At 36.2% G+C, this 25,144-nt stretch overlaps 5 protein-coding genes across 7 annotated transcripts; 2 read left to right on the top strand and 3 right to left on the bottom strand.

Moving 5' to 3' along the window:
* Positions 1 to 2,144: 2,144 nt before the first annotated feature.
* On the bottom strand, positions 2,145 to 3,431 carry LOC110414053 (cyclin-U2-2-like). Its single transcript, XM_021425112.2, has 2 exons — positions 2,741 to 3,431; positions 2,145 to 2,642 (listed from the first exon to the last, which is right to left on the bottom strand). Exons 1-2 carry the CDS (start codon positions 3,148 to 3,150, stop codon positions 2,378 to 2,380), a joined length of 675 nt encoding a protein of 224 aa, XP_021280787.1. The 5' UTR covers positions 3,151 to 3,431; the 3' UTR covers positions 2,145 to 2,377.
* Positions 3,432 to 9,554: 6,123 nt separating this feature from the next.
* On the bottom strand, positions 9,555 to 14,274 carry UNE10 (basic helix-loop-helix (bHLH) DNA-binding superfamily protein). 3 transcript variants are annotated; one of them, XM_089783224.1, is made up of 6 exons: positions 13,835 to 14,274; positions 13,017 to 13,719; positions 12,786 to 12,884; positions 12,430 to 12,495; positions 10,288 to 10,647; positions 9,555 to 9,912 (listed from the first exon to the last, which is right to left on the bottom strand). In XM_089783224.1, exons 1-6 carry the CDS (start codon positions 13,933 to 13,935, stop codon positions 9,859 to 9,861), a joined length of 1,383 nt encoding a protein of 460 aa, XP_089639350.1. In that variant the 5' UTR covers positions 13,936 to 14,274; the 3' UTR covers positions 9,555 to 9,858. The 3 variants fall into 3 exon arrangements, with proteins under 3 accessions (XP_089639350.1, XP_021280115.1, XP_021280116.1); XM_021424440.2 differs by having other exon boundaries at positions 9,555 to 9,929; positions 13,835 to 14,268; XM_021424441.1 differs by lacking the exon at positions 12,430 to 12,495 and having other exon boundaries at positions 9,555 to 9,929; positions 13,835 to 14,273.
* Positions 14,275 to 16,478: 2,204 nt separating this feature from the next.
* Positions 16,479 to 19,634, top strand: LOC110413578 (F-box protein At5g51370-like). Its single transcript, XM_021424439.2, has 2 exons — positions 16,479 to 18,099; positions 18,864 to 19,634. The coding sequence occupies exons 1-2, from the start codon at positions 16,733 to 16,735 to the stop codon at positions 19,135 to 19,137; spliced, it is 1,641 nt and encodes a 546-aa protein (XP_021280114.1). The 5' UTR covers positions 16,479 to 16,732; the 3' UTR covers positions 19,138 to 19,634.
* Positions 19,635 to 20,222: 588 nt separating this feature from the next.
* LOC110414526 (protein transport protein Sec61 subunit beta-like) lies at positions 20,223 to 21,447 on the top strand. Its single transcript, XM_021425767.2, has 2 exons — positions 20,223 to 20,365; positions 21,079 to 21,447. The coding sequence occupies exon 2, from the start codon at positions 21,081 to 21,083 to the stop codon at positions 21,324 to 21,326; it is 246 nt and encodes an 81-aa protein (XP_021281442.1). The 5' UTR covers positions 20,223 to 20,365; positions 21,079 to 21,080; the 3' UTR covers positions 21,327 to 21,447.
* A 190-nt stretch (positions 21,448 to 21,637) lies between these two features.
* Positions 21,638 to 25,033, bottom strand: LOC149527342 (uncharacterized). Its single transcript, XM_089783223.1, has 11 exons — positions 24,902 to 25,033; positions 24,754 to 24,801; positions 24,526 to 24,672; positions 24,392 to 24,453; positions 23,649 to 23,802; positions 23,362 to 23,553; positions 23,181 to 23,285; positions 22,803 to 22,940; positions 22,304 to 22,540; positions 22,110 to 22,211; positions 21,638 to 22,025 (listed from the first exon to the last, which is right to left on the bottom strand). Exons 1-11 carry the CDS (start codon positions 24,995 to 24,997, stop codon positions 21,876 to 21,878), a joined length of 1,431 nt encoding a protein of 476 aa, XP_089639349.1. The 5' UTR covers positions 24,998 to 25,033; the 3' UTR covers positions 21,638 to 21,875.
* Positions 25,034 to 25,144: the final 111 nt, after the last annotated feature.

Below are 25,144 nucleotides of genomic sequence, written 5' to 3'. Positions count from 1 at the left end.
AAAAAAAATCAATCAGGGTGCATCTAAGACGGTGTCTAGTAGGAGGAGCAAATTCAAGGGGAATAATTTGTCTGGTAAGAAAGAAAGCTCAGTTGGCTGTGTTATTAATCACAAGTATTTAACAATTTAATATGTAAAAAGTGGGTCAATAGGGGGACAGGCTTAGTTGTAACAAAATAAAATAACAAGTAACCAACGAGTTGAAAATTTAATGTCTGTGTGACCATTTAGAAAGTGGTCGTAGAGAATGATAACACACCAAACTAAACAGGGACATTTGCCGCCCTTAGTGTCAACTCAATCCATTGTCGTTTTCTTCAAAACCCAAGCTTCCACCTTCCTTCACTTGCATTTTTATATATATTATTGGGATTATGAACCATTTGGTTTCTTTGGACATGGGGTGGGAGCGATGATTGACTCTTCTTTCTAGTTCGGAACGGCCACGATTCCTCACTGGTATTACTGGTTACCCTACCACCGAACCAAAAACCTATTTTTCTTTTCCATCCGTACATCAACATCATCACTGGACGACTAACTCTTTTCTAATTATGTTTTGTTTAAAGATAAAGCTTTTTATTAAGAAGTCATGACGGAGCCATTTACCCTTTCTTATATAAGTGAGTGACAGCTCTTTAGAAGCATTACAATGCAGTAATGTAGAGTGTTTTTATGTGACATATCAGATTTTTCTTAATCATTTAAGTGGTTCATCTCTCTTGAAATGTGTAATTTCAATACAATTTAGGGCATAAATTATATTTTGAAAGATAAAAAAGTGAGATGAGATACATAAATTTATAATTTATTATCTTTAATTGTATATATTTTCAATGTCAATCAAGAAATTTAAGAGAACAAGCAGATTCATTGACCCTTTTGATTTGCTTTTAATTGTAAAAAAGTGAGAATATAATCTTTTTTAATTTTTTTTGTATGGTTGACCTGGAATTTCCCAACAAATTTGTGAATAATAGTCGATGTAGTTCGTCGGTGGGTGGCGCGGCCACATCTTCTAAAGAATCAAAACAAATTCGGCTTTATTCGGGGATGAACACACAGCATTTAGACGCATATCCACTGTAATTAGATTCTGAATTTAGCCATGGCAGAACATGTTCAAGACATTAAAAGCTGTATCAAATAAAGTAATGTTTACTTCGACCAATTAATCATTTTCTAAACTTTCCCCTTTTTTTCCTTTTAGTACAAAGTAGAAAAGTCGATGCCTCCTTTCCTATTTCCTCTGCCGGAAGTTGTCTTCTGTTGGTAATACATTACAATCAAACTTCGATGCAAATGCTTTTATTGGGTTTTTACATATTTTAATATTGGTCAGTTTTTGTTAATCTTAAACGGTTTTTTTTTTAATTTTTATAGAAATTGAGATAAAAAATGAAAGAGAATGAATATATAAGTATTAATTAAGAGTAGATGTGATGCAGGCCTTCCCTTTTGCTTCAAACTAAGAGAATAATGTTGTTGGATAAAATTAATGTTCTTGCCAATTCTACATCAAAGTTTCAACAAACTGGATTTTATTACATTAATGGATGCACTTTTTGCTGAACAGAAGTCATTTTCTACATATGTCTAGTTGGTTAGTGTGCCATTGAAAGGATATATTATAAACAAAAAATTGTACCATTGGGAGGAAGCTGGATAGTGAGATGAGAGCTGAATTAGCCTTTAACAACTTTAAATGTATAATAATGTTTATGTACTCTACTGTCTCACTCTTCTGTTTATGTCAATTTAATGGAAACTTTTTTAACCTTTTCTTTCAAAACCAAATTGGGTTTTAATAAAATAGAAAGACAATGAGACAATCTCATTGTGTTTCTACTTAGCTATGAATAATATTGAGAGACTATAGAGCCAGCCAAGGGCCCCCAAGAAATTGGTCTTATATGAGAGGAATTCAAATGTCAAACCAAGGTTGTAACCTGTACCCTTCAAAATATGCTTAATTAAATCCCAAGAATTGTGCATTCCGCTTTCAATTTTCACATTCTTTATCATTAGTCTTTTCCCGATATCACGGGATTTTGTGTTTTAGTATAAATTTCATTATCTTGTCGATATCTTGTGAATATTATTCGAAGCTCGTGCATAAAAATGATATCGAAAAATGTGTTTATATTTAATACACTGTTATTGTACTCAAAACACATTTATACAATAAAAAGTATTGCATTTGCTGAAAATCATAGCATAGTTATAGTTATACAACACTGAATTTTGGCCCTACTTCAAAGCAAACCATTCATATTTTACACATCAATCTGTACACAAAAAACCTAGAGTACAAATTACAATACCATTGCCGAAAGCAAAAATTTGGGAGAATGAAAATTCCCTCAATGATTGTAAGTTACAACATAATGCGAGCAATCTGATTGTATCTTCTTTCTTCATTCTGTCTTGATTTGATTTCTTCAGCACATCTTAGGGTCCTCTCGATGTGGTAACCTCCTCCGATGCTTACTTCCCTCTCCAGGTGACAGCAGTAGCTCTCGAACACGCTCACGTTTACATGCAACTTGAAACCCATCAAGAACAAGAATTCGAGCTCCAAGTTATTCAATTCGTTCGTTGTCAATCCTCCCACTCGTGCAAAGTATGAATTTCTGTAATTCCTGCTCAAGAAGAAAAACAACTTGTCAAGGGCCTGAAGCTATTGATTTTAGCACCAAAACGAAGAAGAAAGGTTAAAAGAGAAAGAAACAATACTCACATGTCCTCGACATACTTGGAAGCGACCATGATAGTTGTAATGAGAAGCCTATGTACATTTCTTGCGTTAATCCGAAACCCAGGATTTGCCTGGCAAAACCGATCAATATATACATATGCAACAACATAAACCGACGGCCCGGCTTTGGTGTATCGGAAGATTCTCTCTAGGTATGATTGAATTGTCATGTCGGGTGTCTCATGGCAATCGAAAACTCTGCTCCTGTAATCTTTTGTCAACGACCACTTACAATTCTTGGCAATCCTTTCATTTCTTGTCATCGTTCTCTCAATTAGAGAAGCAAGGACTGATATCACCAGTGGGGTGTTTGCATCATTCTGATATGAATAACAGTACAGATCGGATCGGAGCTTTCTTGGAGAGATTGTAAGGGAATTCGAGGCAGCCATTTCTGAGTCAAAAAAGAAACGTTTTTCTCTGTATGGGGTCACACAGAGAAAGGGAAGACTGTGGTTTGGCTAAAGAAAAGGAGGTTATGAAAATGATTTATAGGAAGAATACTTCTCTGAGCTTGAAATCTTAGGAGAGAAAATCAAAGGGAGACCTTGGCTGTGGGGTATTGAAAACAATGTGAGGTTTTAATTAGGATTTATAGCGGGAGGGGGTTGAGATAGAAGAATGGGAGGAAAGGGTTCAAATAATTAGCTGTGACAGTGAATAAAGAAAGAGAGAAATGACATTGGTTTGGGCCATTTGGAAGGTGGGTGGAAGCCAAGATAATATGATTTTCTTAAAGATTTGAATGCCTCCTCCTTGTAAAGCCACAGCACAGACAAAGCTTTTCAACATTATAAAAATCACACAAAAACCCTTTCTGTGTTATCTAACTAACCCTTTTTGGGGTCAAATAAAACCGAGCTCGCCGACAGTGTGTTGAAGGGCAAAGGATCGGCAAGAAAGAGAAGTGTTGTGCTGAGCAGCTTCCCTGGTCAGGCTTTGGACCCACAGCAACGGGACGGCATTTATAGTTATAGATGTATTTGTACTGGCCTTGAGATTCGTGTCTACGAAACCCGAAAGACTCAGGTCCAAGTGGACCGCTTCCAGTTCCAGGTTACACGTGCAGTAGCAGCTATTTGACTCTACCAAGTCATCAAAAATCTTGGTTTTCTACTTCTTGTTGTACCACGTGCAGCTTCTCCTTCAGGGTGATTTCACTCTTCAGCCGGCAATTCATTTACTACTAGATCATGCTTTTCTCTCCTGCTGATCTGAGATTAGAACCTCCACGTCAACAAGATCTTTGGGTTTTCATTCTTTGTCCTTTTTACCCTAAAGTTATCTGCATATTTTCATGACACTTGAAGCTCACCGACACTAAATTCAACTCTTTTATTGTATCTGAATGTGATTGAGAAACATATCAAAGTGATGGAGAAGTCCTAACAAATATACCAAAGATTTCTTATAGTACGAAATTATTATATTTTAGAATCAATTATATCAGTAATACATAAAGCAAAACCTATACTACTATTTTGTGATGCAAGTGGCCATGGTCTAAAATGACTATTATGATTAATCACCATTTGATTAGATTCCCAGCATCAAATCTGAATCCTAAAAAGCAGAAAAAATAAAGTAATTAAGGCATATGATTAAAGCTAATAATATCAAATAAAATCCCACTGCACAGTAGATCGAAAGATCTGCATTATTTTATCTTTTTCACTGGAATTTGCATGATTATTTTGATATCCAGACCTGCAATGTGGGTCGAGTCGAGTATTCTCGTTAAGATGACAAGTCGTGGGGCAGAGCTGGCAGTCTTACTTGTACCCTGATCCTCCTTAACCAAATTAGAAGCACCATATAGTTCGCAAAAATTAAATACTTTCAAAGGGATTTCGGTCTCTTGGGCAAGCTATGGGACGGTCCATCTAAGAAAATATCTAATCTAAGTTTTGAGACCAATTATAAAAATCGTACTAGATCTTATCTATAATGGTCACATCTTTTAATCGTGCTATATAATTATAAGATATTAATGAATATATTTATTGGATTTAAATATGCACACAAATATATTTACTAAACATGTTATGTGATACGATACAAATAATGATTTCATTAAACAAGTCATATTAAATTTTATATGATATAATACGATTAACAATTCATTTAAATATGATTAATACAGTTATTTTGATAAATGTGTTCAACTTCTAAATGAGTTACGTAAATTAAATTATACAAATTGACACGATAATCTGATTAATTATTAAACAAAGTTTAAAAAAATTAAGTTTCGTTTAAAATATATAATTATTATGTCTTAAATGTGATCATAAAATTAATGCACAATAACTTTAAATTTAAATTTATTTAATCATATTTTCGTGTCAGGTTCAAAATTACCATATATATATATCTAACTTACTATAAACCCCTTGAAGTTCATTTATCTCTCCTTTTACCCTTAAAAAAAGTACCTATATATCTATGAAATATGAGCTTATTTATTCGAACCGACACTGTCACTGGTTCCTGCCCAAACAGTTGAGATAGGCCCAGGCAGTACCTTGCTTGAGGCTAACCAAAACTGTGGCTCGAAAATCTCAGCTGGGCCAGACTCTGTTGCAGATCAAGTCCCATTCTTTCATTGTGATCCACAATTTTTTGTTGAAATGAACTTTGATTGACAGTGATTTGGAGCACCAGAATCTCGTACGAAGTTGATTTTGCCTCAAACTTGTCTTACCAGATCTTTCTCAATAAATAGGAAAAGGGCAAAAAAATCTGTATTTTTTTCCTTGATATGATAATAACAAATGAACCCCAAATGGCACTTACTTTTCTAGATTTTGAGTACATCTAACTATTAGTATATATACGTGATTTTGTCATGTAAATATAAGATATTAATAATTAGATAGATAAATACGAATACAATATAATTAATTAATCATATCAAGATCTTAAACATGTATATAAATATATTTAATAAATTTATAATATGACACGATTAAAATATTTATTAAATATATCAAATTAAAATTTATATAATATGACATAATTAACATAATTAAAATTTATACGATTTATGACATGTTTATTCGATTGATATGATTAACACGATTAAATTAAAATATGTACAAGTAATATATGATTTTATTATTCAAATTTATAATAAAAAATTATAAATATAATAATATTTACTAAATATAATAAAAATTAATATACATAAATATTAATTATTATAAAAATATTAATATTTATATATATTAATAAATGAGTTTAAATCATGTATAAAATGTATCTACACGACATGTGAACACGATTAAATAAATGAATAATAAACAACTCATAGATAATATGGATGTACGATAACACAATTAATTAATTATGTGTCAGATTTATTTTTGATGGATTAAGTAAGTTTGACACGATTAATACACGAAATATGATAAACTTAAATTTAAACTTGCTTAAATCCATACTGTATTGTTGCATCGTATATAAAATTATTAGGTCTAATCTGGACAATTAGAGTCTGCATGAAATTTTGCCCAAGTCGGGGTAAGAGAATTTAGTTTGCTAGGCCAGACCTGACCCCCAAGGCCACAAAGATTTTAGCCACCTTTAGCATATACTCAAATTAGCAAAAGATTATTTTTTAGGTACATGGAGATTTTGGGCTTTTTTAAACAACGAAGACCATCTTATCAACTATAGCCCAACAGGCATCACATGTACACAATGAATGGGATCCAAGCCCAGGACTCGGTTTCCTTCTTTAGGTACAAAATAGAATTCCAAGGCATTAGTAATTTTTTCTTTTTTTTTATTAATATAGCCTATAATTTTGGAAATATTTGAACTTTTTTTTAATTTTACTTAAAAAAATCATGAAATATGTAATTTCAGGAGAATAATTACTACATAAAAAAAAAACTCTTTTCTGTTCCTAAATTTTTTTTACTTTTAGGAGGATTAAGATAAAAATTTTAATTTTTATGTACTTTACATTAAAATTTTAAAATATATTTATAATATGAATGTGTAATACTTTTTAATTTTAAAAAAATTGAAAAAAAATTTATAGCATCAAAAAAAGAGTTTTAAGTGTGTAAAAAAATTATTTTAAAATATTAAAAAATGATTTTAAAAAAATAAAGAATGAGAGAATATAAATTTTGTTGAAAAGGATATGTTGTGTATAGTTATTGTCAAAGTTGTTGTTAACGTAAAGCAAAAAAAGAATAAAAGTAAAAAGTTGTTGTCAACGTAATTATTATTGCTATCACCATCATATATTAAACTCTTTTAGAATTCACATCATAGCTATCCATAATAAATTGATATATTTTGGAAATTAAATTAAGTATTGGTATAATACTTACAAAAAATTTTAAATTACTTTAAAAAATTTAAATAATTAAATTTAATTAAATTTTTATATTTTTATTTTAACTTAAATAAATTTTTATAATTAACGATTATCTGTCAAACACATAAATACCTATCCTCTTATTCTATACCCTATTTGATTCTCCAACAATGTAATTTTTTTTTTTTAATTTGGAAAAAGAGGTGAGGTCAGTGATCGTGTAAGAAAAAAGGAACATGATCCATAGGCCAGATAGGACATGATCTTCCAGCCCATTAGATTTCTTTTGGATGAATTAAGGAACTATGGCCATGCAATGCACAACATCTCAAGTGGCTTTCTGAAAATGACCAACTCTGTTGGGATTTGTAATGAAAAACAAATGGTCCAAAGGCATCTCTTAAGAGTTACAAGCTAAAAGGGATGAGTCCAGTCCAGCACTTCAATTTACCAGGCCAATGTGCAAACAAAATTTTTTCTTTAACAATTTTTTTAAAAAAATTTTGAATAAAAAACCATTCACCAATCACAAAACCAAATATTAAAGTATAATTTATTATAAAAAATTTATAAAATCTTTGACATGTGACACACACATATATATTTTCACTTTTACGATTTCGGATTAATGTAAAATCATATTTGTAAATTTGACACTTATTTACAATTAATTAATCTTGTAATTCATTATAAAATATTATAAAATTTTTTATATATGATAGTTAATTATTTTATGTGTATATATATTATCACTTCTTGCAGCATCTAGAATTCTTGTATCAAAATAAATACAAATCCCATCATTATCTGGCTTCCAGATTTGCTTTGGTCTATTGTTTTTCTTTTTCTCTTTTGCTTTTCATCTCCCATTAAAGAGGTATTCGAAGAGATCACTAAGAAAAATTGACTTCATTCTTTCTCTCTGTATAATTCTTGGCCACCAAGAGTGGTAGAAGAGCAATGAGATTGCAACCAAAATGGAATTAGAACAAATAATCTTGTGATGGGACAGCGCAAATGACATGTGCATCCCCAAATTGGGGAAAAAAAAAAGGTAAAAAGCAAAAGGAAAAAAGTAAGACATAAGAAGAATTTGGTATATATGTAGTTTTTTGGTAGAAAATGGGACTAGTATATCATATCACGGTCCATGCACAAGTCAAAAGTTTCAAGTTGCATATGATTCTCCCTTCCATTACATCCATTACTTCCCTTTCTAATTTTTTTTTTGGCCTTTTTATTTTTCCTTCAATTTTCCCGCCAATTTTCCAATGGGATTGAGGGGACTTAAGGATGATTTAGGACCTTTCCATTTAAGGCCTACACACCCTTCAACAAAACCCCTTAGGGATTGTTTCCTTGGATTTGGTCCAACATATTCGATCGATAATTTTTTCTTTCTTGTAAAGTAAATAATGAAAGTATCAATTAAACATATCAATATCAAATTTCAATAATATTTTTAAAACATTATTAATATATTACAGAATTTAAAAATTTAATAACTTTTGAATAAGTTAATCAACCAATATGAAAATCTCGATATTAATGTTAAAATGATAGAAAGATTAATTTTTCTTTAGGTGGGGAAAGATCGAAAGAGAGGCTAACTAAATTTTCAAACATAAAAAGCATTTTGTGGTGATCCCATGGTCCAAGCGTTTCGTTCTATAATCATATACTCTTATCTATCTCTTAAATTCGATGAGGCCGGCGGCCAACCACATTCACATCACCCGAGCGTAAGGATGGTTACAACAGCTAAACGTGAAGTATGTTGTTGGGGTCCCTCGTTGAAAAGTAACATGAATGTTTTTCTTCATAGTTTTTTTTTTTCTGTAAGGATAAAAACCAAAACGATCCCATGGATCATCCGTCTGGTTTCTCATAGCGTTCTATCCTTGTTGAAGAAATGATACAAGGTGCGTCGATGTCTATCTTTGAAGCTTTGGAAGGTTGATTCTTGGTGTATAATCATTGTTTCCAAAGTGAAAGTTTAAGCAGGGTTTTCCAGCAGAAGTCAACTTGCAGGTAAGGCCTGATCATCAGAGACTCCAAAACGGAAGGGACGATGTGATCGAAAGGAAGAAGAAATTTGTACTGTAGGCTTGGGAATTGGCATTTCTCTCATGATTTTGTCCGAAAAGGCCAAAGTCATTCATTTATTTTATGGGGGAAATGATAATTTTGTGTGGAACTCATTGGAACGAACGTGTGGTGATTCCTAGATACAAGTTGACAAATGAGCATCCAATCATTTACATGTTCATCTTTTCACGAGCATTACGCGTTTGATGTCTCCCCTGAGGCTTCGGAATCGACAACAAATAATCAGATATTGATTGAATATCCACCATTAAGTAATTTTTTATGTGAAAACAGATATGTTTTCTCTCTCGCAGGGTTAAGTTTCAGCACAGAATTGAACCTTCATTCAGCAGAAGGAAGAAGCCTTTGATCAAGTTTCAGCTGAAAATTTTGATTTTAAATTATATTTGATTGGGACTTGGAAAGATAAAAAATTTTACACAGAATAAAAGGTTGAGGAAAGGGAAACATTCGAAGCTCTTGGATCAATGGAGCCATGATACTACAATTTCAGAAAAGAACAAATTTGCAGCAAGCTTACCACCCGCAACGCTAATAACCACATGAACTAGATCGTACCAAAACCCTGTGAAAGTGTAAGAATTAAGACCCAAGTTCAGGTTTTTGTCTATAGAAACGCAGCTAGCCAGGAGTAGGGCATGAAGCTTAGTTCTTCGAACTAGAAGCCGGTGGATGTTGCATCTGCTGATACATGGCGGCCATTCGGCTGTAAGCATCCATGGTGATTGGCTGCAACAAGTTTTTGCAAATTGATCAAACAACTGGTACATATACATATATCTCACGTCCATCTAGATTATTTGAAAATTTAATTATGCTGATTTTTAAGAAACTGCAAGTTGTTCTTTTTGTCCTTAATGAAACATATATAGTAACCACTGATTATAACTAAATTTAATATGATTTGACCAGTTAATGCCCTGATTGGTACACCGCAACCACCCAGATTTAGTAGTTCTACAATGAGACGAGCAGTGCTGGAGCCTAGAGCCTAGAGCCTTTAATATGGACCTTTCAAGTTTCAATATACCACAAAAACTATAGTATACCAAGATATTTTTACCATGATATAGGAAGCAAATGCTACCTGTGACTGGCACGCCAGGAATGCTGATAGAGGGTCTGGCATTACAGCCGCTGAGGCAGCTTGTAACCGGTCACCAGAGCCATCCCAAGGAGTCATAGTCACGAAAGGATTAGGCAGAACTGGAGAGATGCCGGTGACGTTTGGCCTTCCCATGGTGTTCATGTCCATGACCACCATTCCCATGCCCATGCCCATCCCCATTCCCATCCCCATCGGGGCCATCATTGACATCTGGAGTTGCTGTTGCATCGTCATCGGGAACATCATTGGTGGGATGTTCATCCTACTCATCATATGAACTTGTGCTTGTAGTTGTTTCAGATATTCAATCACTTCGTCTAGCATTGAAGCTTTGTCAGTCTGTAATGAAATAAAAATCCCAAAAAGCTTGCGTTAAACAAAATAATTATAGTGAACACCAAATTACTACACATTATAGTAACTTAGAATTACAACTAAAACATCAAAAACATTTTACTTTTTGAGTTTTTTATTTGTACTTTGTAAATGAGAAATCTCCTCGAGAAATGTTCACCCTAGAACATCATTTGAAGAAGCATGTTCATATCATGCTTTTCTTTTGTTGATCTCCTAGACATGCAAAGCATCATACGCCCGCTTGCCATGTTTACTGGAAATCAGTCTTTGATTTGAGGGTTTTCTACATTAGTTGTATTGAAATCAACTTAATCTTCAGTAAGACTTGAACCATTCCAATAGTTCCATGCTTGGTTACCCTTTTCTGATACATTGTTTATTCACATACAGTTGGAATCTACAGTTAATATCAGTTATTTATTCAGTTAAGGATAGAATGATCTCAGAGTTCAGACTAGGCAGAAGGCTTAGGCAGTTTTCATAGGTCTAAAATATACTCTACCGGCCCTTATGGCAACTGTCTGCGCCACACAATTCTTCAAATCTTTTATTTTATGAATAATCAGAGTCAGAAGAAACGCACATCTCTCCCCAAAGTGTAAATTGTGTCACTATATAGGAATTGCATTGCTTGCAATGCATGACCGACTCGCCAAGGCGTGTACAGCACCAAACTTACTTCCCTATACCATTTTGCAGTCAATATGGACTAGAATCATGGCGATGACAGGTTTCAGACAAGCCCCAGAGCAACAGGGGCCTACCATGAAAGGGTATTTATGTGGTAGCAGGTGATTGTCTCCACACGTAACAACCTTCTATCAAGTTGTCCCCATGGCAAAATTGGGTATGTGGCCTAGGATAATTGAAACAGTCCCGAAATTCCCACAACCATTTGAATCAAAGAAAAATTGTTTTGGACCACATTAATATCATTCTATGTCTGCAGCTGTCTACCGCAGACTAGTCTGGGAGGTTTGAATCTCTTAATCTGAAGTCATGTTGGATATATATGTTAATGCATGAATGGAATAAATCCCAACTTTCTACCGCTATCTCTTGGCGTATAGTTTTTCAATCTGCCAAGAACTGGTAAATATTCCAAACTGCATAACTGTTCTATAAAATATGGATGCCATATATAAATCAAGCTACCAATGGACAAATAATCAAATCTTAGATATGCGACTACTTTACATCTAATCTTATATCCATAAAGAATAAAGTTCTTTATGGATCCAACTTGTTTCAAGTTTAAACGACAAGATAGCCATGTCAATAAAGGTGATTCTCTCCATTGGAACAGATAAAAGAAGTACTCTTTTATCTCTGGGAAAATACATGGGAAAACCCCAAAAAACGTATCTAGTCGAGGATAAGGAAGAACTACCATAGAGAGACCTCAGCCCACAAAATTATTAAGTGATAGCGAAGGCAGGAAGACTTCAACGAATAAAACTAGTACCATTTTTTCGTCGGCCTTTCTGGTTCTGTTTTTTTCTATTATTGCTTACCTTAAGGTGGGTCCTTTGGAGATATCCTACAGATAAGCCTCCAAATCTTCTTTAACTTTAGCAGGACAAAAGATGTACTTCTACTTACTAATTACAAAGAAATAAAGCAATTTCTACTAGTATAAAGTAGTCCTAATGCGTTACAATTGTGAAGGATATTCTTTAGGCACTGCCAAATTTTGCAGAGATTTAGTAATGAATACTACTTGTGTATCTACTATACATGAAAGCTGCAACCAAAATTTTGTACCTTGCTAGAATTGGGTACCAGCTTCTGTAATGTCTTCATCCTTTGATTTATCTTATCTCTCCTTTTCTGGGGAGACCAAAAAACAAAGGAAAAAAAAAGGTAAATACTCCTCACAAAGAAGAAGGAAAGTCAAATTCCTTTGTTTACCCTTTTTGACTGTAGCCAATTGGAAACTAGTCAGTGACTCACTTTTGCCACTAGCCTAAGCGAATCCAATCATTGACAGTGAGCATCAGCTTATTGTCCCATTGATGAAAACAATTACTATAACTATTTTCTTCATCAAATTATTTACTGATGTTTAGTCCTGATTAACTGCAAAACTTGATAGAGAGAGAGAGAGAAAGAGAGCATACACGTTCAGACTGGTTATGGATAGCAGCAGCCCTGCTCCTTTTAGTTGAAACTGAAGATTTCCCAGCTTCCTTCCTCTTGTCCTCCTCACCTGCCTCCCTCTTTAACATAACAAAAAAAAAAAATCACAAATAAAAAATACCAAAAGAAAGTTTTTTTTTCTCTCTCAATATTATTGTAAAACAAAACAAATTACATGCACATGCAATAATAGTAGAATAGAAGAACTTTACCGGCGGTCTACTGTGACAGACAGAGTCATGATCATCGGCGGTGGTGGCCTTGGTGCAGGGTCTTGCAGAGCTTGTGTTTTCAGGGGAACCAAGGGATGTGGAAGTGAATCCCACACCCAAATCTTTTTCATACGAATCAACAGTCACGTGCTGGCTATCCCTTCCGAACGTGGCACTGGCGCTTGGGTTTTGGTCCTTGCTGCTCCACTCGGGGGCTGCAGGAACACACGCCTCCCGTGCGCGTTTCCGCGTGAGGGGTACCCCGTCGTCTTGGGTACCAGTTGGCCCACTACAGGATCCCACCCTAGTGGAGCATCCCACCACGCAAGTGCCTCCAAGCCCTGGTATAGATTCCATCACGTGCGTGGTCCGGTCCTCGGACCTGTTTGAGCAAGGTACCAAAGCATCCATAGTCATGGTGGCTGATGACGACGCCGCCGCCGCAGCGGCTACTGCAGCACGGTGGTGGTCGAACCAGGGTACAAGTTCGTCCTCGCCGCGATCGAGAGAAACCTTACGATATGGAAAGCTAGTGGCCTGGTTCACTATGGACTCCAAAGTGCCACCAGCGCGTGGTTTATCCCAAGTGTACTTAGAGGGAGAGGTGGAGTTTAGGGGTTTGGCCGGCAAGCGTGGCGGGCCTAAACTGTGCATGGCTAGTTGCCCATTTTCCCATGTTAATTCCGCGACTTCACAGTCTAACCTGCAAAGCAAATCACAAACATCAACAACAACAACAAAAATGGAAAAACACACAGAAACACACGTACATAAACACACCGTACAGAGAAAGAGAAAGAGAAAGAGAGGATTATTACATGGGAACATCAGGGGCAGTGGAATTGGAGTTGGAACGGAGGGAGTGGCGTGCAGTAGCAGGATTGTCGTCGAGATCCCATCTGGGAACACACTGACTCATTTGACAGAACTTGCCGAGAGTACTAGCAGATGAGCTTTTGCAATCCGTTTTGCTTGACAACTTTCATGTATCAGACACGGGATATATCGAGTCTTTTCTTCTTTTCCTGTTCAGATTGTTCTTCAACTCATAATGGGATTTAAGAATAGAGTCATGGTACTGAAAAATAAATGCCTTCCCTTAGCCTTTATTATTGTTGTTATTATGGAGATAAGAATCACAGTCAATCAAAGAGAGAAGACAGAGGGAGAGGGGGAGAGAGAAGGATTCTGGTCCATATGTAGTACAAAAACGAGGAAAGCACTTTAAAAATAATAAAAAATTAAAATAAAAGGGGTACGAAGTGATGATGATGGGGTTTACTCACTGCGGTTACTATAACAAGCCGTATCCACTGGGAGACAGCCGCAGAAAAAAGAGGCCAAAAGAAAGCTGGGCAACAAAGGAGAGACTCCCAAAATTTAATATCGACCCGAATTGTGGCGCGGGGTAAAGGCTAGCACATTGAAAACAGTCAGTAATCACCCGGGACCCCCTTCACGGAGGAGATTGAACCATCCGTTCCAAGTCCGCGCGTGGACAGACTGCAGTTTTAGACTGTGCTCGTGTTGAACTCTGATGCAGAGGATTAGCCCCAGCTCAGCACTCGAATAGTGATACACACTCCCACGGGCAAAAGCGCCACGGGATCTTACTGCGGTATACCACAAGGGTACTTCCAGGACATATAGCCAAAAACAGGGGAAGGAGGGAGGTTGAAACGTTGTTGTTGTAGGACAAAGGCTGTCAGTGTAAAGTTGATGAACTATATCTCCTGTTTGATGTGTCTAGATCATTTTCTTTTTCTTTTTAAAACAAAACTACCCTTTATATGCCAAGAGTAATATAGGTTCAAAGAAAGAAAAGGATGTAGCCATGCGTTTTTTCACGGTTTTTGTGGTGGTTTTAAGCAGCCATGTAAGTGTGACCCGGTCATTCATGTTTTTCCCTTTTGGTGCAAAATCACTGCTTAAGTGAACAGTATTCAATCTGATAAATTCTTCTCAATTTTATAGCTAAATGCAATGGGAAAAAACAATGGTCCAGAGACGCCGGATGCTTGGTTCTTTATTTCCAAATTCAATGATGGTTACCTGTCCAACCGCCTTGAGTTTGCATGGATATTCCACGGTCCGAACATTAATCATGGGACGCCAAACCCCTGTTTTGAATGATAAATTAGGGACCACTTTCAAAGTTTCTATGATCTGCCCTTATTGACGAAGACTCCCTTTGAAATCATTGCTTGACCCCTTCAACTCTGTATTGATTTTCATGCAAACCCTCCCAACAATTTTCATATCCTGTCAGCTTCTCAATTCATAATTTATAGCTCAAATAAAGAGAGGTTAAAACTTCAAACCCCATTTTTCGTTCGGCTACTAATCAACTGTACTTGCATAAACACGCCCCCCCTCCACCCCATACTGCACCATTGGCAAAAAGCTGTCAATTACTTCACCTGAAGAAAGCTAGATGAAGTGATCTTCTTTCGATCCCCGACCTTGGTACAGTTGCTTCATGCCAGCAATACCACAAGTGGAAAATGAAAATTGCTGAAACAAGTTTGCAAATGGATTTGGAACCGGCAGCTGGGCCACGAACTTTTTTTACTCCAAAACATCCTGAAAATTTGTATGGGCTCGTATCTGGTTCTGTATGTCAACAGGGTCTACTGATGGGCTTTGCCCCCAGGCCCCTTTTCCCCCCCTTTATTATTACTATTACGTTACTTTAAAGCAGAATTCATTCATGTTGATTTCCCTTGCTTCGGTTTCAATGAACTTCCCAGGAGTCATGGCCACCTGACTGCTATAAATTTAAGAAAAGGAAATCCGAGCTATCAATTACAGGACAAAGCAAGTTTCACATAAATGCAGTTTGTTCTACTGTTTTGGACCTACAAAACTTCCTTAAGTAAGCCGAAAATAAAGTAAAAAAGTTTTGAAGCTAAACCCAAATACTAGCCCCTTCATCCAATCATTCTTGAATGATTACTAATTTGATTTAACTCAAAAGGGATATGACCCTGAATACCTCATCACTAAAAACAAAATTATTTTCTGTTAAGTCTCTTTTGCCCCTTTTCTTTTTTGTATGTTTACTTCCTGCAGTCAAAGTTATAATTATTTTGCTTTACCTGAAAAAGGCCCATCCTTTTTCTTCTCCAAGATGATTCCTTTTTATTTTCCATGATAATTAACAAATAATTTTTTGGGCATGGCTGGCAATGGGGCAATGGGGGAAAAGGGAAAACAAGATCTTATCCACTTACAAAAGTCGGCTGCTCAAATCACAGATTATTACAAAAGACAAAACTGAACAACGTTGTAATGGCAAAACACAAGTGTGTGTGTGTGCGCGCGCGCGCGGACAAGGAGGATCAACCAGTTTGAGGTCATCGGTATACCGATCAACTGCACCAAATTCATGCCTCCCAGCTCCAATCATTGTATATTATTATGCCACGTCATGCCAAACACTTCAACACTTTGAAAACGTGGCACCCTTTCAAAGGGTGTTCCTTTAGTTCATGGGGGTTGGTTGCTTTTTGGCTAAACTTTTCTTCCCCTTCTTGAAGGGATTATCGTAGGGAAGGGGTTAATAGAAAGAGAAAAATGGTTATGTTTTTGTTGGGAGTCAATCCAGTGATGGAAAGTGGGAAACTACACAGAGGAGAAGCTGAATCTTTACTTCAATTAGACAAAAAGATAGAAACAGAGAGATAAACTAATTAGCTAATGCAATTAATTAGTTTATGCTTTTTGGATTGGATTTTCCAGAAACTTTCAAACTCTTTTTTTGGTTTAAAAAAACCCCAAACCCTTACAAAATGTCACGTTCACCAGAATCACCAAATTCCCCAAAGACAAACCCTAGCGCTAACCTTAGCCCTAATTCTGACCATTACCATGAAAACTTAGACTTAAAGCCACCGCCATCACTAAATCCCAAGGGGAGGCCAAGGGCTCCAAGCTCACCAGACATTTGGTCCAAAGAACAAGCTCTGAAGCATGTTATTTGCAAGATGCAGCAGCAGTTCCAACGTCCTCCCGGCAACACCCCATCAACTTTCCCGCCATCCGAGCCTGATTTAACGTCATTTCAATCACTTTCCTTAGACCCCAACTCGCCAGATCACACGTCCCTCCTCTCCGACGAACTCCTTCTCAGAATCTTCTCGAAGCTTCCCATCTCTCAGCATGTCTCCAAGTCCTTGGTCTGCAAACGTTGGTTGTACCTTAGCGGCCGCTTGGTGCAATCCCTTAAAGTTACAGATTGGTCATTTATCATTTCTGGTCGGGTTTTTAACCGGTTTCCCAATCTCACCGATTTAGACCTCGTCCGTTCGGGCATTCGGACGCCGAGGAGCTCTGGGATTTTAATGACCCACAAAACGATGACGGTTCATGTCGATACTGATTTTACCCCCAACGGGTTTCTCCAAGAAACAGCGTTGTTACCGTCAAATTCTGTTGACCAAGGGCTTAAAATGATAGCCGAAAAGTACCCGACTTTACAGAGATTAGTGGCGATTGGGGCGAGCGAAGAAGGGTTGTTAAGAATTGCTGAGGAGTGTTCCACATTGCAAGAATTGGAATTGCATTGTTGTGGGGATATGGCTTTGAAGGGTATTTCGGGGATTAAAAACTTACAGGTAGTGAAATTGATTGGTTTTATTGATGGGTTTTATAATTCGATAGTTTCAGACATTGGGTTAACATTATTAGCTCAAGGGTGCAGAAGGTTAGTTAAGCTTGAACTTTGTGGATGTGAAGGGAGTTACGATGGAATTAAGGCGATAGGGCAATGTTGTCAAATGCTTGAAGAATTGAGTCTTCGTGATCATAGAATGGATGGTGGGTGGTTATCTGGGCTTTCGTTTTGTGGGAATTTGAAGACTTTGAGGCTTAAGTCTTGTAAAAGTATAGACAATAGTCCAGGGGCGGATGAGCATTTGGGATCTTGTTTGACTCTTGAAGAGTTGCATTTGCAGCGGTGTCAGATTCGGGATAAGCAAAGTTTTAAAGCTTTGTGTTTGGTTTGCCAGAATGTTAGGGACATTATTTTACAGAATTGTTGGGGTTTGGAGGATGATGTGTTTAGCATTGCAAGTATTTGTAGGTATGAGACTTTTTCCATTTCGATTACCATTTTCCTTTTCTTTTACTTGGCTTATTATAGTTTTGTATGTTTTCTGCTTCTGATTTGAGATGATGTATGTATCAATAGGACGGTGGACTAAAACTAGCTAATTCTAGGTGCAAAAGCTTTGATGATTCAATTTCAGTGTTAGATTATTTGCAACCTTTTATCCCTAGAAAGTACTTTTTATTGGCATTGCTAATCAGGAAGCAGAGTATTGGTGAATTGATGATCTTACTAGAGAATGGTTGAATTGTTTAACCAAGTTGATGGGTAAAATTAGTGATCGGGTTTTAAAAGGCTTCCGTTTTCGAGCAATGGGCCCTTTAATCTGCAATATGACCAGAGGAAATTTTAAGACTTAGTTGAGGCCTTTGACAGTTGATTTCTCCTGAAATTATCTGCACAAATGAAAGCAATGAATTTCTAGAAAGCTCAGATGTATTCCAAATAATTAAGAGGACATTCCCTTCCTCTTGATGCTTGATAGGTTTAATATCTCATTGATATGCTTATGGCATGCCTTTAACATGATAATTTTGCTTCTGCATGTTTCTTAGGTAATTTTCATATTCAAACAGTAGTTAATAAGGAATTTTAGTTGATGATAATGATTCATCCTTAGCTGTCTAGTTTTTTTCATCACTTTTTCCCTGGATAGTCATTTCGCAACAGTAATTTTTTCCCTCTCCATTATTCGAATTTTGGTTACCTATTCTTTTTCTCTTTTCCACACTTTGTAGGAGAGTGACGCTTCTTTCCCTGGAAGGGTGCTCATTACTGACAATACAAGGTTTGGAGTCGGTAGTGCTTTCTTGTAAAGAGCTTCAGCGATTGAGAGTAATGTCATGTAACAATATTAAGGATACCGAAGTCACACCTGAACTGGCAACTTTGTTTTCTATGCTCAAAGAGTTGAAATGGAGACCAGATTCCAGATCTCTGCTATCCTCAAATCTTGCAGGTACTGGAATCGGAAAGAAAGGTGGTAGATTCTTCAAGAGGTCAAAGGATTGATTGTTCTCCTTAATGACACTATGCATCTGCAACAAGATGTGAAAGAAACACATACACACCACCCTGTAAGACTCCATGATCACCAGTACTTTCTATACTTCACATGATGTTCATTTATGGTGACGGCCTGATAGAAAAGGCTGATTTTGCCATTCTCAACAAGCATTAAGCCAGCCTAGCCTAGCAGAGTTGTCATATGAATTATTTTGATTCCTGTCTCTACCCGGTTGTTGTATATGGGGTTATAACCTGTATGCCAAATGTCAACATCAAGCACGAATACCTTTGTTAATGTATCATTAGTGCTGGGAAGTCTGGTACCATCTAATTTTTTCAGTGAGGTTAGATTTTTTTCTAGTTTCATTAACAAATGTAGTCCCCTGACTTTGTTACTTGATGTAAAACGGAAAGGATGATATAGTTTTACACTCCCCCATTTTTCCATGCTCATTAATTGTAGCATTTCTCCAGGTTAAATGTGCTTGTTTGCATGGAAATACTTGATACAGTGTCTGTTTATAAGACTTACATATTGTCATTTAATCATAAGATGCCGGTTCATGAATGTGTAAAAGCATATGTTCAAAATTGTTTTGAAATAAATATTTTTAAAATTGATGATATTTATTTTTAAACATTTTTTAATTTTTCAATATTTATTTATGAACAATATGAAAAAATTCAGTCTGGTGATAACATATAGAATTTAAACAATAATAATGTATTAAATATAAACTCATGTAAAGATATATTTTTTCACGCGAATCGATTAACAATAAAATAGATATTGAAGTCAAAAAATGGAAAATATCTTTTTCTCAAAAGGATAAAAATAAGTGTTATATGATATCCACATATATTTCTGTTGATTTTTAAATTTTATTTATTTATTCTTTGGTCCATAAAAAGGCCAAAGCTTTCTCAAATTGGGCCTAGACAGCCCACATAAATTGGGCCTAGACAGCCCACAGAAATTGGGCCTAGTTAGCCCACACAGTCGCTTCGTCCTAAACAATGCATGCAGGCAAGTTTGACTCCTCCTTTGTTCCGACTGTAATGGATGACGTGGCTAAAATGGATTGGTCACTGCTGCGTGGAAGTGCCCAGGAGTTCCGTTTGCGCCTATATATGGACCGGAAGCCCATGTTTTGCGTTCTAAGTCAAAGATATTAATCAGGCATCTTCAAAAAACTTGCGAACTCACGATCTGGAATTTGAGTCGACTCGGGCGAGTTCTTCTTATCTCTCTTTCTCTGTCTCTCTATCTTCCATTAGATTTTAATTCTTGCGATGTTATAGACGATGGCTTGATTTTGGATTTATCTCCATTTGGCATCCGAGTAGAATAGATCGATCTGCAGGATTATTTGATTTTAGATCTTGTTTCTAAGATTTGATGTTTTTTGCATCATTTGATCTGTTGTTTCTTAAACCTCTCAAGTATAGGGTTTTCGAAATTCTTTGTTTATGATCGCTGACTAGGATTCGGTGCATGCCTGAACCTTTCAAATCGAATTAGATTGTAATTTGATCGAATCTTACATTTTCGTGGGAGGAATTCCATGATTTTCTTTTTGGGTGATTCAATTAGCATAATACAATTTGCTTCGAGCATAAAGATTATTTATGAGTACTAATCAATTACATTATCATATCTTTAATAGGATCATAAAGATTGGTTTAAAAGATAGCATAATGATTGTTGTTGTAATTTTTTTTTTTTATGATGATGCTTAACTTTGGGTAAACTTGTCTACATGCATGCCTGCTGGCTTTATTTTGTTCAAAACTCTTATTTGTTCCTTGCAATTATTGGTAATTTGCTTCGGAAATTGTGTACTATAGCACATTTTGCATGGCAGCCATTTTTCATTAATGTCCTTAGAATATATACGTTTCATGTCAATTCTTGAATTGGCATAGCTTTGGTGGTTGTTACAGAAATGGCAACAGGGACAGCTCCACCAAGAGGAAGTGCAGCAGCAGCTGCAAGCATGAGGAGGAGGAGAACCACAAGCGGTGCGGCTTCAGGAGGGGCTGCCGGGACAATGCTTCAATTTTATACAGATGATGCACCGGGGCTTAAGATCTCTCCAAACGTTGTGCTTGTCATGAGCATTGGTTTCATTGCTTTTGTAGCTATTCTTCATGTGATGGGCAAGTTGTATTTTGTTCGTAGGGAGGCTTGAAAAATCAAGTTTCAAACTGCTATTTTCGATTTTGCTTTGATAGATTCAATTTTATCACTCTTTTCTTTATAATGCAAGTACATTTTAAATTTCATTTTCTAAATATAATATTATTTTTCAAGATCACGATATTGTAATTTACGTTTAATTTTCGTTATACTAGATTAATTTCTTTGGGCTTTAGCCCCCTCTAAAATCCCTTTTGCACTCAGAAGTTATACGGGCAAAACATAAAGATAGTCCCTGGGGAATCAGATAGATGATGATAGACAAGCCGAGCCAGCATCACTTGATTTGGTTTTGGAGCCAAAAAGGTGTTAATTCACATTTCTATACATGAATAATCAAATTCTCCCGATGTATACAGAGTACTTCCAGCCCTCTTGTATTTACAAGAAAATAAAACAGGACTGCAGTAATCTCTAGTAAGTTTAAACTGGTTTTGTTACAGGATACAAGGATAAACAACAATTAAACATGATATACAGATAACAAGAATGGGGATTTTTAAACTTAAAAAGAGTTCCCATCGTATGACATTAAGATAGGTCAGTGCGCGCTGTCAGATACCCAACCAGAAACCATGCTCTCGTCCACAGGTTTCAGGCCCCCACATGATCTTGCAACAGATTCAAAGAGTTTTTCAATCTCAGGTGCACACCTAATAAATGATCGATTCCAGAAGTTGTATCTTGGATTCTGAAACATAAACACGATCAACCTCAAGGGGATATTCTGTATCAGAACACTCAAAAATAGGATCAGATTGACAATAATTTTTACCTTTATGAGCTCAATGAAGGTAATGAGCAGACCCCATGGATGAGGTTTGTTAACAATTAGCCGTTCCAACAGAACTCTTGTAATTTGCTCTTGAATAATTTCCTGATGAAAGCAAAGTATATTCTCATAAATCTGAAATGAGAAGCAGAAATGCAACAGATAACAATGTAATACCATCAAACAGAAATTCTCACCTGATTTGATTCGGCAAATAAGTATAGTAAGATGAAGGAGAAGTAATGTGTATGGTTGTTTGGATATCGCAATTGGTTAGCAATTGCATTAAGAAAAAGGTATCGCCCCTCAGTATCAAGTTCCCCTATTAGACTCTGGAAAATATCCAAGGCAGCACTAACCAAGAACACAGACAATGGAACAGTGTTTCCCGTTGACTGTGCATGAGATCCTCTTGACTGCAGTTGCTGAATGGCCTAAAAGCAATTCGTCACAAGAATTCATTAAACACTGAAGTTAAATTCGTGAAATGCAGATGATAAATTTTCAGTAGAAGCCATCCATTCTAAAGTTTTTCCCATGTCCATAAAGGCTTCCATAAAAAAACCCTTTAATTAAGAAAGGATGAGATCAGAAACAAAATAATGCATGCCCAAACTAGCAAATAAAAAAGGTCCCCATCAGATTGAAGAAACATTATAGATAAGATACAGAGAAGTAGAATAAACTATAGCATACCTGCATTCCAACATAAAGTACCAGCGAGTTGATTAATGGTACATTATAACGGGTACCAGCAGATGCTGCCTCGCTTGGTGAAAGGAGCAGTCTTTGTTTCAGTTCAGTAAGAAATGAAGATCCTCCTTGTGGCCTTGTCTGCAGCAAATATTTCAGATGATTTTGAGCAAACAATTTAGGAAGGTATAATAAATGGATCATTTACAAGAACCAAAACATTTGGATGAAAAGTAAGGAGAGAACAGCAATTCTAATATTTGAGAAATGTTAGATAAGAAAAATAGATTGGAGTAAATAATAAAGACAACCATCATGAAATTTCGGAATGGGCAAGAAAGAAGCCAATTCATAAAGTCCAACACCATGGGATTGAGGTACCTTGAGATACTCATCTACATCGGCCTTCATCTGCTTTGCTTTAAGAGCAGCATCAACCTCAGAGAGGATGCGGGGTGGTTCTCTGATTTCTGGAAGCAAGTCAATCTGCACACCAAGCGATTATAGAATTAAATTCATGATTAAACAATCTGAAGAAAGATCAAGCTTGATCAATTGACACCTTTAAGTTTGGTGTAGATGGATCTGGCAGCCTCATATTACGTGGAAATGCACTAAGGATAATATTCCGCATCTGTATGCAGCTTGGAGGAATCACATCACAGAAGGTAAAATGATAATCACACAGGAATTCAGGAAAGTCATGAAGCAGCACTAGCAGCACCCTAAGTGTGCCTTTATACAAACACTGAACCTACACAAACAACACAAGAAAGAATAAGTGGGCTATCATAATTTTTTTTTACAAAGGCAACGAATAATGAAATTAGTGTTTAGAAAGAGGCAAACCGGCACTCCAAGCTCAGCATTCCTTAAAAACGGCTCAAGGAACTGAAGCAAGTCCACCAGCAAGCGTTGTATATAGGCCCAACCCTTCTGAGCATTTCCAGTGAGCAATTTTGGCATGAAACTCCTGTGACTGACCAGCTCTAGCCATGCAAAGCTACAACAGCACGGTGACAATGAACATAAGTAGAAGTAATAGGACTTTCAAATATCATCTTCCAGAATTGTAAATAAGCATGACAACATAATCATGCTGAACAACCAGTTACTGCTTTTCCAATTTCTTCCTACTGGACACAATGTCCTCATGAGAATCTTTATTCAAGTACTCGAACAATTAATAGAAACCAAGCCCTATGGGAACAGGAACAAGTAACCACAGAAATCCAGGTGATGCAATTTTTGGACATTAGATAGTTCCACCACACAGGATCATACATGAGAAACAAAGCAGTACAAAGAGCACTCATTTAAGTTTGTTACAGAAGCTATTTTATACCTGCAAACCATAGCTAACATATAATTTAACTAAACAGGCCAATTTGTTAGAAACCCTAGTATAAGATAAGACAACTCATTACAGGTGCCCAATCAAGAATTAATTCAAGATAATAAGAAACTAAACCAACCCTTCGCAAGGAAAATTTTTGACTCGGACTCAAATTGCATCATAAATGCTGCCTTTTCAAGATGGGACAGCAAATTATAAAAGCACATTGATAACTCAACAAACTCACAATTTTTACCTGAAGGCAGGAACTTTAAGGGGCTGCAATGCATGAAATGCATTGGCAAAGGCCATCAAAATCTGCAACAAACACAATGAGAATTAGTTATTTAATGGCAATAATGACAACTAAGTATATGCAAATGAACCTACCTGAAAACTTGCACCATCAGTGACAGGGTCCAAGCACCCAAGATCTGACAGCCAGTTGATAAATAATCTGAAATATGGTCTTGGATTAAAAGATGCTTTCTTATCCTCTGCATCTTTTTGAATAAATCTCACAGTCACGGTCAAAATCTGTTAAGCACCATAAATATCATTAAATATTCCTGGAAAACAAAATCAAGACATACAAAATTGAAGGAAGAGAATATTCACCTTGGACATAAGAAAGAGTTTACTTGATCCCTGTTCCACTGGGCAATACTAAAGAAATTGCCAAAAAAGAAAAAGGAAAAAGTTAGCAAGGATTAGATTTAAAATGAGAAGATCATAGCAATATAATGTGCAAAAGATATAACAAGACCTTAAGGATTGACAACACAAGTTTTGCATAAATATCAATGGCAAGGAAAGACAGAGTCTGAGCCTGCTGAGGTGATTGCAATGTGCCAGAACTCATAACCTCAGAAGATAGGCAATGTGCGACAGAAAGTTCCTACCATGAAGGAAAAACAAAAAATGAGTTTGGCCTCCTGAGTTCTCTGGTCAATATATGTAACAAGAAGGGAAAAGGGGGAGGGGGGGGAGGGTGGAGAGAGAGAGAGAG

Source organism: Theobroma umbraticum, unplaced genomic scaffold (genome assembly GCF_002168275.2).
Source record: "Theobroma umbraticum cultivar Fairchild unplaced genomic scaffold, ASM216827v3 scaffold_4.1, whole genome shotgun sequence".
Lineage (NCBI taxonomy): Eukaryota > Viridiplantae > Streptophyta > Magnoliopsida > Malvales > Malvaceae > Theobroma > Theobroma umbraticum.
This window is presented reverse-complemented; position numbering and strand designations above follow the sequence as displayed.